We start from the raw sequence: 16539 nt of genomic DNA on the forward strand, positions 1-16539 counted from the left end.
GCTATATAACTTTGAATAGATTTTAGGCATTTATAACAAATTTAATGCAGAATGTTAAGTGGCAGTCACTGCCATTGTAATAAAAATGCTCAACACAAATGGCCATAATATATACATAACTTTAATTGAAGATGTTGATAAAATCTGAGAGGATCGGAAACATCAAGGATATCTCTGCATTTTTAAGTCATTCACATGGAGTGGGGGAGGGGAGGAGATAGAAAAGATGGGTAGAAGTTCATCATGTATACTCACTAACTCCAGCTGTCAGTCTTCCTAGAAGTTAATAAGAGCTAGTGAGACTGTTTCAATGCAGCTTTCTTCTTAACTTTAGAACACTGAAAGAGGAGCATCCTGCTTCATTATTTCCCATAACCTAGTTATTTTTAAACTCTCAGGATTTCCAGACAGTTGTTGTAACAGATGGCGATCCAGTCTGGCTGAGTTGATGCCCACTGCACATTGTTAATTTCTCCTTCTGCTGTGTAAGCCAAGATTGGATCTTCAATGGCACGAGGCATTTGCTGGATATCCCAAATGAGAGCTTGATGGTCATCCGCTGTCAAAGGTGAAATATAGATTTAGTTAAGTTTTCTTTGCAGATAATTTATTCAACCATGTATCCCAAAATAGATAAGAAAAGCCTTGAGAAATCATTGGGGTCATTACTATCAAATACAGTCATGTGAAAAAGAAGGTACACATTCTTTGAGTTCTATGGTTTTATGTATCTGGACATATTAAAAATCATGTGGTCCTTAGCAGTTCTTAAAAGTAGGTAAATACATCCTCAGATGAACAACAAAACATGGCATTTTACACCATAACATTTATTTTACAAAAAGAAAGCCAAAATGGAGAAGCCATGTGTGAAGAACTAAGTACACCTTATGATTCAATGGCTTGTAGAACCATCTTTAGCAGCAATAACGTGAAGTAATCATTTTCTCTATGACTTTATCAGTCTCTCACATCATTGTGGGGGAATTTTGGCCCACTCTTCTTTACAACATTGCTTCAGTTTGTTGAGGTTTGTGGGCATTTGTTTATGCACAGCTCTTGAGGGCCCACCACAGCATTTCAATCGGGCTGAGGTCTGGACTTTGACTGCGCCAGTGCAACACCTTCATTCTTTTCTTTTTCAGTCATTCTGATGTAGATTTACTGGTGTGCTTGGGATCATTGTCCTGTTGCATAACTTAATGTTGGCCAGGCTTTAGCTGTTGGACAGATGGCCTCACATTTGACTTTAAAATACTTTGGTATACAGAGGGAGTTTATGGACGACTCAATGACTGCAAGGTGCCCAGGTCCTGTGGCTGCAAAAAAAGCCCAAATCATCACCCCTCTACCACTGTGCTCGATGGTTGGTATGAGATGTTTGTGCTGATACACTGTGTTTCTTTTTTGCCAAATGTGGCACTGTGGATTATGGCCAAACATCTCCACTTTGGTCTTGTCTGTCCAAAGGACAGTGTTGCAGAAGTCTTGTAATTTGTTCAGATGCAACTTTGCTGACATATTCTTTTTAGAGAGAAGAGGCTTTCTCCTGGCGACCCTTCCAAACAAACCATACTTGTTCAGTCTTTTTCTAATTGTACTGTCATGAACTTTAACATTTAACATGCTGACTGAGGCCTATAGAGTCTGAGATGTAACTCTTGGATTTTTTGCAATTTTTCTGAGCATTACACGGTCTGACCTTGGGGTGAATTTTCTGGGATGTCCACTCCTGGGAAGGTTGGAAACTTTCTTGAATGAGGATGAAGGTTCGTTCTCTGAGCTTGTGGGTTGGTTTCCAAACGTTTCATTACCAGACTAGGTGACATCTTCAGCGGAGTTTAGGGGATGTCAGTATCAGTGTTCTTCTGTTTATAAGGGCTTTGTGTGGTCACTAGGTCTTGTGATGGTGAGGTCACGTCAGGTCAGGGTCCCATCAGGTCAGGGTCTTGTGATGGGTCAGGTATGGGTGTGTCAAGTGAGACACTTGTGATGGAACTTGTGATGGGTAGGTTACATCAGGTCAGGGTCATTGGGAGGTGAAGTGCTGGTTGAGAGGGCTTGCATGGGTTGGTTGAGGGTTGGCGCCGTCTCTGATTGGCTATGTGGTTGATTTGGATTCTGAGGGGTTTGTAGGCAGGTTGTAGGACAATGTGTCTCTTTATAGAATTGCTTGTGGAGTACCAGGCTTCGATGAACTCACGAGCGTGGAGGGTGGTAGCATGGCTGATGATTTTTGTGTTGCTCCAATCGAACTGGCGCTGTTTGGTGTTGGTATGGGTAAAGATTAAGGATTTGGAATCGTGGCGTTTGACTGCCAGCTGGTGTTCTTGGATCCTGTTTTTTAATTGGCGTGATGATTGTCCCATGTAGAATTGGTTGCAATTGTTGGAGTTGACTTTGTAGATTACATTGTTTCATCCTTCTGTATCTTGTCTTTGGTTCTGGATAATTCCTGGTGGAGTTTGGCTGTGAGTTTGTGGGCTACTGCTATTCCTAGAGGTTGGGGAATTCTGGCTGTCATTTCCAACACCCCTTTTTTGTATGGTAGGGTTAGTTTTTGTGTGGTGGTTGGCTGTCTGGTGTGTTGTGTTGTGGTTTGGTTGCTGTGTGTCTGAATAGGAAGTTTTTCGGATAGCCATTACAGAGAAAGATGTCAAGCAGTTGTTTCTCTTCTGCTTTTCTTAAGAGTCGTGGTGCTGCAGTGTGTCCTGGCTCTTTTGAAGAGGGTCTGGACACAGCTTTTGTTTGCAGTGGGGTGGTTGCTTGTGAAACTGAGGATCTGTTCCATGTGCATGGGTTTGCGGTAGACGTGGGTTTCCACTTTTCCGTTGTCTAGTCTCCTTATGTCGATGTCGAGGAATGGGAGTCTGTTGTCTGTTTCCTCTTCACATGTGAATTTGATCCCAGAGAATATGTTACTGAGTAGGTGGTGTGTTTCTTCAATTTGGGAGCATTTAATGATGATGGTGTCATCAACATAGCGTGTCCAGAATTTTGGTTGAATGGTGGGTAGAGCTATGGATTCGAGTTGTTGCATGACTGCATCTGCTATTAGGCCTGATATGGGTGATCCCATCGGGGTACCTTGTACTTGCTTATAGATTTTCCCATTGAACTTGAAGTATGTGTTGAGGCATATATCCAGAAGTTTCATGATGGTTTCTATGGACATGGAGTGTTTTGTGGTAACATCATCTTTGTGGTATGTTGCTTAGTGAGTAGGTGGTGGTTTGCTTAGCCAGGTCAATGTCAATTGAGGTGAAGAGTATGGTGACTGTAGGGAAATTATTGCAGGCTGCAGAAGCGCAGCTGAAACAATTGTTTTTCAGTCTCCTGAAACAAGCCATGATAAACCACCTGTTCAGCACAAGGTCAATCAGTTAATTGTTAGCTATTAAAATGCAGCTGACATAACCAAGCCGGGGGAATATCATGCAGGTTCAGAGCCAATGGGAGACTAGGATTTTTTGTTGTACACGAGCTCAATCCAATGAGTGTATTTCCTTGTAAATAAAAGAGAGCTTTGGACATTGCTCTGGGCTTTCATCCCGAGATAGAAAAGACTTTGTCTTATTTTCATGACAGACCACCACATGTGGTGACCCTGACGTGATTCTTTGAGACCCTCAGACTTATGCCTGGCATAGGCATAGTGCACTTCATCGGATCTTGCAGGATGGGACCGAATATTCGTAAGTATGGGGAATGATTTTTCAGCGTCACAAAAACTCCATGCGAAGGAGTTACGCCAGATCTTAAAGAATACGTTTCCTGCTTTTTGTCAAGTAGGTTTAGGAGACATAGAAAACTTACTCAGGGTTATTTCAGCTCAATGTCCCTGGTATCCTGAACAAGGTACTTTAGAAGTTCAGGATTGGAAAAGGATAGGGAAAATTTTACATGAGGAACCAAGAGCCTCAATTAATCATTTACTTCTTTGGGAAAAAATTTTGGAAGCTTTAATAGCACATTCTAATCCTTTGTTCCTTTCACCAGAACTGTCCGCCCCGCTACCTTATGTGTTGACTCCAATGCCTCGTTTAGTTACCCCAAAGGCTCCGGAGGAGATTAAGTTAATATCTAAGTCGTATACATCATTACCTGAAATTAACAATTTGGAGGGTTCTAAAAAAGTTGATGAAGCAAGTACAAAAAGTTTAAAGTGTCAAGGGGCAGTTGGGGTAGTTAGAGCAGGATTTGACGAAGCTCAAGGGAAAGGGTTATTGTCACCGGAGGAATTGGTAGAAGGTTTGGAGGCTTCTCCCGTAACGGTGGAGATAGATGGTCAAGGAAATAGGCAATATCGTTGGCAGCCGTTGCCTTTTTCTATTTTGAGAGAAATTAGGAAAAGTATAACTGAGACAGGATTGCATTCCTCCTTTGTGCAAGGAACCATAGAAGGGATATCTACAGGATATAATATGGTTCCACAAGATTGGAAGGATTTGTGGAGAATGCTTTTAACACCGGCACAGTATGTAGTTTGGGATTCTGAATATCAGCGTAACGCTATTGTAGCTGGAAACAACTCTGGAGGAGCTTACACTCCAGATCAACTTTATGGTTCTGGTCGATTTACCACTGTTCTACAACAAGTAGGAGGAATTCCTGATGCTGCTTATCCTGTAATTGGCCATTGTGTGATAAGCGCGTATAAAAAAGTACCTCAGTCAGGCAAACCCACTAAGTCTTTTACTAATGTCCGACAGGGGCCAACTGAGCCTTATCCAGAATTCATTGATACATTGAAAGAGGCTATTGAGAAACAAATTGATAATGCAGAAGCAGTTCAAGAACTTTTGTTGAAATTGGTTTATGAAGCTGCAAACGCAGACTGTAAAAAAGCTCTAACTAATATAATGAGTCAACCAACTTATGGAATAGCAGATATGTTAAGAGCATGTTCCTCTGTGGGAACAGGGGTGTGGAATATGAGTACTTTAGCTAACGCTTTGCAAAAAGGAAAATTTGGTCAACAAACGGGTAATTGTTTCAACTGTGGGAAACCTGGTCATTTTAAGGCACAATGTCGAGCTCCAGGAGGAGGGAATAGTGTTGGAAGTAGACAGGGAAATAATAAATCTGGAGTTCGCCCGAAACAGCCTTGTCCAAAATGCAAGAAGGGATTTCATTGGGCAAACCAATGTAGAAATGTTAAGACTTCAGGAAACTGGGATGCGGGCTAGCAGCTAGCCCAGGAAGTAAAGCTGCTTGTTGCCAAAATGAACAAAGTTATAAGGGCAACACTGCATCTATTTGTGAAAAATTGTCTGTTCAGAACGTTCCCACAGCCACCAAGGGTAGTGCAGGTATAGATTTGATTAATCAGCAAGATATTAATTTGGATTTTCCTGACGTTGTGACTTGTATGCCAACTCAACTTTGGGGACCATTGCCTAAAGGAACAGTAGGTTTAATCCTTCCTCGTTCCTTACTAAATACCTGTAAATTGCCTACTGGGATTTTATGCCAAGTTTCAGACTTCAATGACAAGTTGTTTATTATAGAATGGATTCATTTGAACAATTCTCAGCCAAAAACTATCAGTTCAATTAACACTTTATATGCTCAACTTATTGTTAAAGGAAGACATCGCAGTATGCAAATGTTAGGCTTAGATTTGGTGGTAATAGTAGTTCCTCATTCTTTGAAAGACTGGGAAAATAGTCTATCTTTTTCGTCTGAATTACAATTAGTGCTGGCAGATTTTGTGGGTAAGTATCGATATCACATTCCAATTGACCCGAGAATATCTTTGTTACAACAAGAGCATTTTTCTCTTCGTTCCTTAAATTCAGTGTGGCCTCTTTCTGATGCTCTTACAGTATTTACTGATGGAGGTAAACAGTGGGGTGCTGTAGCCTGGCAGGGAAAAGGCCAATGGAAAACGAAAATTACCCCTCCTCAGAAGTCTGCGCAAAGGGCAGAGTTAGCCGCAGTAATTTTGTCTTTGCAACTATTTAAAAATCAAGCATTTAATTTAATTACTGATAGTTTGTATGTTGCTAATGTTATTCAGAATCTTTCTCATGCTTATGTTTCTCCCAGTGTGGAGGACAATTTATTTTCTCTTTTTCTTACACTGCAGCAGTTATTAGCTAGCCGAAGATATTATTTACATGTGTCTCATATTAGAAGTCATCAACCATTTCCTGGATGGCTTTCAGAAGGCAATGCAGTGGCAGATGCAGCTACAGCAGAGGTTGCTTTGGCGGCCACAATTACACCATGGGAGAGTCATTCTTATTTTCATCAAAATGCAAAAGCCTTGTGTAAGCAATTTGGAATCTCTATGTCAGAAGCCACAGCCATCATTAAGCAGTGTACATCCTGTGGTCAGAATGTTTTCGGTCCTTCTATGGGTGTCAATCCCAGAGGATTGAAAGCAAATGAAATTTGGCAAATGGATGTTACTCAATATCCTCCTTTTGCTCCTTGGAAGTATTTACATGTTTCTATTGATACGTGTTCTGGGTATATTTTTGTTTCTCCTCAAAGAGGAGAAAAAGTGAAACATGTGATCAATCATTGTATTAGAAGTTTTTCAAAAATGGGAAAACCTGTACAAATTAAAACGGACAATGGGTCTGCATATTGCAGTGCGGCTTTTGCGAAATTTTGTGATAAATGGGATATTTTGCATAAATTTGGTATTCCTTACAATTCTCAAGGTCAAGCAATAGTAGAAAGAGCAAATAGGACATTAAAGGAGGCTCTTGACAAACATAAAAACAAAAAAGGAGGAACTGTGACTAATTTACCAGTGTTGCAGGAATGGTTATCTTTAACTTTATTTACTTTAAATCATTTAAATATTTCAAAATTAGATTCAGTTTTGGACTCCACAGCTGTGGAACGACATTTTGGTCAACAGTTAGAGGTGCAAAAGGCTAAAGTTTGGTATAGAACTCCACCTGATCCCATTTGGCATGGTCCTGTGCCTTTGTTAACATGGGGGAGAGGATATGCTGCTGTGCTTGCTCCAACAGGTCCAGTCTGGATTCCAGCCAGGTGTGTGAGACCATATCATGAACCCATGGCATCAAGGGTTATACGATCCTATTCCGGATTTCCGAAAGAATCAAAGGATAACAATCAAAATGCCAAAGGAAATTCCACCTCAGAATGAACAATCTGTATTGCATAAGGAGAAAACTCTTGGAAACGATGTGGAGAAGGAAGTTATACATACAGCTAAAATTGAAATGTTTGTTAATTTTATATGTATAATATTTGGGACTTGTTTAGGTATGTTGTGTAATGAAGTCAATGTTTATTCAGTTCAATTGGGGAAAAGGGAAACCGGAGCAAGGAGCCTGGGGAAATAATGTGTTGTACCTTCAATCTACATAACGAATGAGTTGCCATTTGGTCGTTTAAGAAACAGAAGAAACGTGAACTTTGATCAAAGTCCAATAAGCTGAAGGATTGAAATGCAAATGGCGAGAGGACTTATACCACCATCGGGAGTTGCCATGAATTATAGAGATTTGCATATATTTGAATCATTGGATTGTAGCTATGTTTAATCAAACTATCAAGACTTTGAATTGTTAGAACAAGAAGTTTCAGACATTAGAGATGTTGTATTGTGGAATCACATGGCTTTAGATATTATGTTAGCCACAAAAAGAGGGGTGTGTGCTTTTATTCATAGTCACTGTTGTGTTTATATTTCTGATTTTCATGTTAATATTACTCATACAATTGATGTTATGGAAAAGATGGTTAAAGAAAAATTCCTTAGTTATACTGGCTCTGCAGTGACAAATCCATGGGATTGGTTATGGTCTTGGCTATCTGATTTTGGATGGGTGCGACAAATTGTCCCCATCATAATTGGAGTTGTGTGTTTGCTGATTGGTTTGTGCTGTCGTATACAATGCTTACCAAGTTTATGGTTTTTGTGTAGGCAGTTATGATCACCCTGGAAAGAGGTGTTATACGCCTACAAACTGTTGAATCAACATAAAGATCTGTATGGCAGTTAAAAACAAAAAGGAGGAGATGTAGGGACCACCACAGTGACGTTGAAGGATACCATGATTTCTTCCCTCTTGATCTTGGTGTGCTTGATGAGTTGGAGAAATTGTTCTGGGGAGTTTATTGAGTGGGTTGCATCATTGACCAGTTGTCTCAGTTTCCTCTGCAGGGTTTTTGCTAGTTTGTATGTCAGTGTTCCAGGTAGAGACACAATTGGGCATAAGGGGATCGCATTCTTGTGTATTTTGGGGAGTCCATAGAACCTGGGTGTGGAGGAGTCTTGTGGTGTGCTTTCTCTCTAGTGGTGTTAGCAGGTTTTTTTTCATTTTTCTTAGGGTGTCTTTTATTTCTGGATCATTGTGGATTATTTGGTAGGTGTTGGTGTCGTTTAGATGGTTTTTGGCTTTGCTGATGTAGTCAGTTTTGTCCATTACTACCATCAGTCTGCCTTTGTCTGCTGGTAGGATGACGATGCTTTAGTCTTGCTTCAGTTTCTTTAGTGCTCTCTTCTCCTTTTGGCTGAGTGTTTCATTTCGCCTGTTGCATTGCACGTTGGGGATGATTCTTTGTCTGATGTCTTTTTGTGTTTTTGGTCCAGGTGGTGTGGTTTTAGAATGGATTCGAGATTGGCGATTAATTCAGTGGGGTCAGCATCTTCGTGGTTGAAATTGAGGCTATGTCTGAGGACGGCCTTTTCGTCATCAGATAGAGGTCTGCTGGATAGTTTTCTGATCCATAGTTCTGAGTTGTTGTCTTATGGTTTTGGGGTGATGGTATTGAGTTTCTCTTGTAGTGAGTTGTGTTCTGGGGTTTGTATTTTGTTGGCATTCCTGTGGATCGTGCATTGGTATCTGTCAGGTCTTGCCCGATGGAGTGGAGGCATGCGGGGTTTTTGTTTGTCAATGATGCATTGATATTTTTCAAGGTGGTTGTGGGTATTGATGATCATGAATCAAAGCATTTTGCGTCCGTTTTTGAAGGCCAGTTTCCGTGCTTGTGTGTGGTTGATCGGTGGTCGGTAGCATATGCTTTTTGGAGTTGTTTGAGGAGGCATTCATGGAGGAAGTGTAGCTATTTAAGGGTTGACGATCGTTGAAAGTCTCCCAGCAGTGGGCAAGTTTAAGCATTGAACACCCATGTAGGTTTCCAATATCTGTAGCTCAGGTGTAAGATGAGGGTGAAGGTTAGTTCTCCAAGCTTGTGGGTTGGTTTCCAAATGTTTCGTTACCAATTGCTTCTCTTAAGATCATTGCTGATGTCTTCACACTTTGGCATTGTGTTAACACAAACCTCAATGCTGGAGACCAGCAAACTCTTAAAACTAGAGGGGTTTTATCTTTGATCATGTGCATTTCTGTAGATATGTAGATTCTGTATTTCTGTAGAAGAGGGGGTCAAGTGACTGCTACTTAGCCTCTTTGTACTTAAGGAAGCAGTTAGGTTGTACTTAGTTTTTCACACGACATGGTGTAAAATGTCATGTGTTGTTGTTCATGAGGTTGCATTTGCCTACTTTTAAGAACTGCTAAGGACCAGATGTTTCTTACTATGTCCTGCTACGTGAAACCATAGAACTCAAAGAGGATGTACTTTCTTTTTCACATGACTGTATATGGGCATATTTGATGATGATCATGGTATATGGAAGACTGCAAACTAGAATATAAAATGAATAAATGGTAAAGAGCATGAGTTAATGAAAAAAGAAAAATGTGTTGTATGTCTATGAAACTTAGTAAAAGGGGAATGATGTAAGAGATCTAAAAGAAGGTGATTGCAGGAGATGATCAGGCTGAGCCTGAGGTCAAGCACATCATCAGTCTCAAGTCCCTTCGTGCCCATGAGATCTAAGTCCACCCCACCTTGAGTTCCATTGACCCTTATCTACCATCAATTTGCTTTGACCGTTAGTAGTTCAGATTTGTGTAGAGACTGTTAGCATGCAATAAACCTGTATTCATTTGAACTGCCCTGGCTCCTGATCACGCTTGACAATGATCTGATCTTGTAGAGGAGAGTCAATCAATATAAACAGGAAAGTGAAACTCTAGGGTTATGATTGAAAAGATTATGATGTAAGTCAAAAATACTAATTACATACAGTCTTTGATTTATAATCATTTGTTTAGTGACTGTTTGAAGTTACAATACTGAAAAAGTGACTTATGACCGTTTTTCACATGACAATTGCAGCCTTAACATATTCAGGGGAGTAGATAGTTGCAAATGGATGGAGCTACATCATGGATTTAAGTGAGAGGAGAATTTAAAGGAGCTTGTTTTTCTTCTGATTGGGCTTATTTTCATCTGTCCTCAAAATTCCAAGAAATTACAGGTAGCCTTCGACTTACAACCATTCATTTAGTGACTATTCAAAGTTACAATAGCACTGAAAAAGTGAGTTATGACCATTTTTCACACTTACGACTGTTGCAGCATCCTCATGGTCAAACAATCAAAATTCAGACACTTGGTAACTGGCATGTATTTATCACGGTTGCAGTATCTCAGGGTCATGTGATCACCTTTTGCGACCTTCTGACAAGCAATAGGGAGAAAGCAGAACTATTTAACTCGTTTTTTGCATCTGTCTTTACACAAAGGGAAAAAACCAGTCCAACCTACCAAAACCAGTGCCATAAAAAACAGAATAGAAACGCAAGTTAAGATAGGAAAAAAAATGGTAAGTGAACACCTGTCCAGCCTAGACGAGTTCAAATCACCAGGACCAGATGGATTACATCCCAAAGTTCTCAAGGAACTGGCAGACGTGATCTCAGAACCACTGAACTATATTTTTCATAGATCCTGGAGCACTGCGGAACTACCAGAGGACTGGAAGAGAGCTGATGTAGTTCCCATATTCAAAAAAGGGGGAAAAATAGATCCAGGAAACTACAGACCTATCAGCCTGACCTCAATACCTGGGAAGATTCTGGAAAAGATAATCAAACAACAAATCAGCGAACACCTTGATGCAAACAAAGTCATCACTAAAAGTCAACATGGGTTTGTCAAAAACAGATCATGCCAGACAAATCTTATTACATTGTTTGACCAAGTGACAAAACTAGTGGACCAGAGGAATGCTGTAGATATAATTTACTTGGACTTCAGTAAGGCATTTGATAAAGTAGATCACAACCTACTACTTGATAAGATAGAAAAATGTGGGTTAGATAGCATCACCACCAGATGGATTCGTAGCTGGCTGACAGGCCGTACTCAGCGTGTGGTCCTCAATGGAACCGCATCTACATGGAAGGAAGTGTGTAGTGGGGTGCCCCAGGGCTCTGTTCTGGGCCCAGTGCTCTTCAATATCTTCATTAACGACTTGGATGAGGGGATAGATGGGGAACTCATCAAATTTGCAGACGACACCAAGCTGGCAGGCCAATACTCCAGAAGATAGGCTTAAGATACAGAAGGATCTGGACAGACTCTAACACTGGGCACTATCTAACAAAATGAAATTCAATGGTGAAAAAAGTAAGGTTCTACATTTAGGCAGGAAAAATCAAATGCACAGGTATAGTATAGGTGGTGCCTTGCTCAATAGTAGTAACTGTGAGAGGGATCTCGGAGTCCTAGTAGACAATCTGGGAGGAGTTTGATCCTGTGACTCCTGAAGATGTGGACAGGATCATGGGGAAGCTGAGCTCCACCACGTGTTTGTTGGACCCGTGCCCCTCCTGGCTGGTTTATGCAGCCCAGGATGGGACACGAGGCTGGCTCCAGGCAGTGATAACTGCTTCTTTGAGGGAGGGTAGTTTTCCCGCCGGCTTGAAGGAGGCGGTGGTGAGACCCCTCCTCAAGAAGCCTGCCCTGGACCCAGCTGTATTAAATAACTTCGTCCGGTCTCCAACCTTCGCTTTCTTGCGAAGGTTGTTGAGAGCGTGGTGGCGCATCAGCTCCCTCTGTTCTTGGAGGAAGCTGATTATCTAGACCCGTACCAATCGGGCTTCAGGTCCGGGTACAGCACGGAGACGGCATTGGTCGCACTGGTGAATGATCTCTGGCGGGCTCGGGACAGGGGTTGTTCCTCTGTCCTAGTCCTATTAGACCTCTCAGCGGCTTTCGATACCATCGACCATGGTATCCTGCTGCGGCGCCTCAGGGGGTTGGGAGTGGGAGGCACAGTTCTTCAGTGGTTCTCCTCCTACCTTCTGGGGCGTTCGCAGTCGGTGTTGGCAGGAGGGCAGAGGTCGACCTTGAGGCCCCTTGTTTGTGGAGTTCCTCAGGGATCGGTCCTCTCCCCTCTCCTGTTCAACATCTACATGAAGCCTCTGGGTGAGATCATTTGTGGTTTTGGAGTTGGTTATCATCAGTACGCTGATGATACCCAGCTTTTTATTTCAACCCCAAACCACCCCAGTGATGCCCTCGACGTGATGTCCCGTTGCCTGGAGGCGGTCCGGGTCTGGATGGGGAGGAACAGGCTTCAGCTCAACCCTGACAAGACTGAGTGGCTTTGCGTGTTGGCATCCCGGGAAACGCAGAATTTTCCATCTCTTAATATGGGGGGTGAGTTATTACCCCCCGTAGATTGGGCTCGCAACTTGGGGGTCCTTCTAGATTCACAGCTCTCCTTAGAAGATCATATAGGAGCTGTGACTAGGGGGGCCTTAGCCCAGGTTTGCCTGGTGCGCCAGTTGCGGCCCTATCTAGACCGGGATGCCTTGCGGACAGTCACTCATGCGCTCGTGACCTCTCGTTTGGACTACTGCAACGCTCTCTACATGGGGCTGCCCTTGAGGTCCACTCGGAGACTTCAACTGGTGCAGAATGCAGCCGCGCGAGTTGTGTTGGGGGTCTCCCGATACTCCCATGTTACACCTCTGCTCCGTGAGCTGCATTGGCTGCTAGTTGCCCTCCGGGTGAGATTCAAGGTGCTGGTAATGACCTATAAAGCCCTACATGGCATGGGTCCGGATTACCTACGGCAGCACCTGCTGCCGGCATCAACTTCCCTCCGTCCAGTGCGCTCCCACAGAGTGGGCCTCCTCAGGGTGCCTCCGATCAGAGAATGTCGATTGGTGGCCCCCAGGGGGAGGGCGTTCTCTGTGGGCGCGCCAGACCTATTGAACTGCTTGCCGGTTGAGCTCCGGATGGCCCCCGACCTTCGCTCCTTCTGGCGCGATTTAAAAACTTATTTATTTGAACAATCTGGCCTGGTCTGATGGGTTTGGGGTTGGATTTAGTTTTAACACAGTTTTATTATTGTATTATATTGGGCATAATTATTTAATTCTTTTTAATTTTTTTAACTTTTGTATTTATATTTTGATATTTATTGCCTTGTACACTGCCCTGAGTCCTTCGGGAGAAGGGCGGTATAAAAATTTAATAATAATAAATAAATAAATAAAATCACTTAAATATGACCCAGCAGTGTGCTGCAGCTGCCAAAAAAGCCAACACAGTGCTAGGCTGCATTAACAGAGGGATAGAATCAAGATCAAGTGAAGTACTAATACCACTTTACAATGCTTTGGTAAGGCCACACCTGGAATACTGCATCCAGTTTTGGTCACCACGATGTAAAAAAGATGTCGAGACTCTAGAAAGGGTACAGAGAAGAGCAACAAAGATGATTAGGGGGCTGGAGGCCAAAACATATAGGGAACGGTTGCTGGAATTGGGTATGTGTAGTTTAACGAAGAGAAGAGTGAGGGGTGACATGATAGCAGTGTTCCAATATCTCAGGGGCTACCACAAAGAAGAGGGAGTCAAGCTATTCTCCAAAGCACCTGAAAGCAGGACAAGAAGCAACGGATGGAAACTAGTCAAGGAGAGAAGCAACCTAGAACTAAGGAGAAACTTCCTGACAGTTAGAACAATTAACCAGTGGAACAACCTTCCTCCAGAGGTGGTGAATGCTCCAACACTGGAGGTTTTTAAGAAGAGACTGGACAGCCATTTGCCTGAAATGGTATAAGGTTTCCTGCCTGAGCAGGGGGTTGGACTAGATGACCTCCAAGGTCCCTTCCAACGTATTATTATTATTATTATTATTATTATTATTATTATTATTATTATTATTATTATTATTATTATTATGCCAGTGGGGAAGCCAGATTCACTTAACAACCATGTTACTAACTTAACAACTCAATAATAATAATAATAATAATAATAATAATAATAATAATAATAATAATAATAATAATAATAATAATAATAGTAATGTTGGAAGGGACCTTGGAGATCATCTAGTCCAACCCCCTGCTCAGGCAGGAAACCCTATACCATTTCAGACAAATGGCTGTCCAATCTCTTCTTAAAAACTTCCAGTGTTGGAGCATTCACCACCACTGGAGGCAGGTTGTTCCACTGGTTAACTGTTCCAACTGTCAAGAAGTTTCTCCTTAGTTCTAGGTTGCTTTTCTCCTTGAGTAGTTTACATCTGTTACTTCTTCTCCTGCTTTCAGGTGCTTTGGAGAATAACTTGACACTCTCTTCCTTGTGGCAACCTGTGAGATATTGGAACACTGCTATCATGTCACCCCTTGCCCTTCTCTTCATTAAACTACACATACCCAATTCCAGCAACCGTTCCCTATATGTTTTAGCCTCCAGTCCCCTGATCATCTTTGTTGCTCTTCTCTATACTCTTTCTAGAGTCTCAACATCTTTTTTACATTGTGGTGACCAAAATTGGATGCAGTATTCCAGGTGTGGCCTTACCAAGGCATTGTAAAGTGGTATTAATACTTCACATGATCTTGATTCTATCCATCTGTTAATGCAGCCTAGCACTGTGTTGGCTTTTTTGGCAGCTGCAGCACACTGCTGGCTCAATTGTGGTTGTAAGTCAAGGACTAGCTGTAGTGTCATCTATGTTGTTCAGGGAGTGTATAAAGTAGGAGTCCATTGGTTGGCGATAGATCCATGTTATGCTCTACTAAACATTGTGTGGAGTTTTGCTAATAGAAAGTATGATGCTTGGTGAAATGTCAGGCTCCAAAAAACAAGACACGCTGAAGTTCTTTTAAGCAGTTTCCTTTATTGTTCCTCACCTATAGAAAGACATCTTTCCAAACTAAAGCATACTACTTGCACCATTATAAATATACTACAAGAACTCCTAGGGAGGAGATGTTAACTCTTTTTTTCCCAACACAAAGTATCTAAACGTCACCATCTTTTGCTCCTCTCGAATGTATTCCCTCTCTCCTGGAAATCTGGACTACATTCCACTACATGAAATGATACAATGAAAAAGGCTGTGGATTAACTATATTAACTTAATAAAATGACTGCTGCAAAAAATAAGGATGGAAGAAATATATTGTAATATACAGTACTGTGCAAAAGTGTTAGGCATTTGTGCAAAAATGCTGTAAATTAAGAATGCGGGTGAAGGTTCATTCTCCAAGCTTGTGGGTTAGTTTCTGAACATTCCATTACCAGATCAGATAACATCTTTAGCAGGGTTTAGGGGATGTCAGTGTTCTTCTGTTTATAAGGGCTTCAGGTGTGGGTGTGTCAAGTGAGGGTCTGTGATGGGTCTTGTGATGGGTCAGGTGTGAGTCATCAGTGAGTTTTGTGATGGGTAGGTTACATCAGGTCAGGGTCATTGGGAAGTGAATTGCTGATGGGAGGGGGGGCTTGTGTGGGTTGGTTGAGGGTCAGTGCTCTCTGGTTGGCTGTGGTGGGTGGTAGCATGGCCAATTCAGAATGCTTTCAGAAATAGAAGTGTTAATAGTTTATTTTTATCAATTAACAAGATTAACAAGGACTACCTATACAGATATGGTGTCGCGCCCCGCGGGCTCGACGCCTGCCGGCACCACGGGCGCAACACTCACCAGCACCTGCTCCCACGATCGACGCCAGCACTCCAGTCCTCGGCGGGGCCCAGGCCGCGGTAGAATTCCACCAGCTGCGGCAGCGACGGCGGCTTGCTGAAGACCGTGCACCTCCACACGTGTGCGCCGAGCCGGCTGGGGCCTCAGTGATGCGCGCGCGCGCTGTGCGGCCCGACCTTGCCCTGCCGGCTACGGTGGCCTCGCAGGGTCCTGGACCCGGCCTCGTCCTGCCGGCTACGGTGGCCTTGCAGGGCCATGGGCCCGGCCTCGTCCTGCCGGCTACGGTGGCCTTGCAGGGCCATGGGCCCATGACAGCTGCAGGCCCGGCTCTCGCGACGTTGGTGGACAGGACACATCAGCCTGGGGCCCGGGAGCTGGTGAAACGGGGACGCGAAGCCGGGGGCTTGCCGGTCCTGCGAAGGGGGGGTGAGCAGCTGGGGGGAGCAGCGTTTAAAGCGTCGGGTAGGAAAGTGCCAGTGCCGGGGACGGGTGTGGGGGTGGCGTCTGGCGGCGACGGGGAGGGTGTACGCGAGGGAACTCACCTGGGGGATGGAGGGGCCGGGTGTCGGGACGCTTCACAAAGGAAGGTGTTTGGGAGGAACGGGCGTTAAGTAAGGGATGGGCGGATGTGGGTGCGGTCGGGTGGGCCGTGGGCGTGTACATGCAACGTGTATTTAACAGCGTTGGATGCGGGTAGCAGCCAACGCTGGCTTTGTTCCTTTTGGAGTTTATTTGCTTTTGC

The 16539-nt window shown here is 43.2% G+C and overlaps 1 protein-coding gene across 1 annotated transcript in view; it reads right to left on the reverse strand.

Annotated features, from left to right (window-relative positions):
* Positions 1–208: 208 nt before the first annotated feature.
* LOC308676848 (DDB1- and CUL4-associated factor 7) overlaps positions 209–16539 on the reverse strand; it is a 174530-nt gene continuing 158199 nt past the window's right edge. The window contains exon 7 of the mRNA XM_081342879.1: positions 209–559. Within this exon, the coding sequence (XP_081199005.1) occupies positions 387–559 (173 nt within the window). The 3' untranslated portion in view covers positions 209–386. The remainder of the gene's footprint in view (positions 560–16539) is intronic.

The sequence above is a fragment of the Vipera berus genome (assembly GCF_964194415.1).
Source record: "Vipera berus genome assembly, chromosome: W".
NCBI classification, from domain to species: domain Eukaryota; kingdom Metazoa; phylum Chordata; class Lepidosauria; order Squamata; family Viperidae; genus Vipera; species Vipera berus.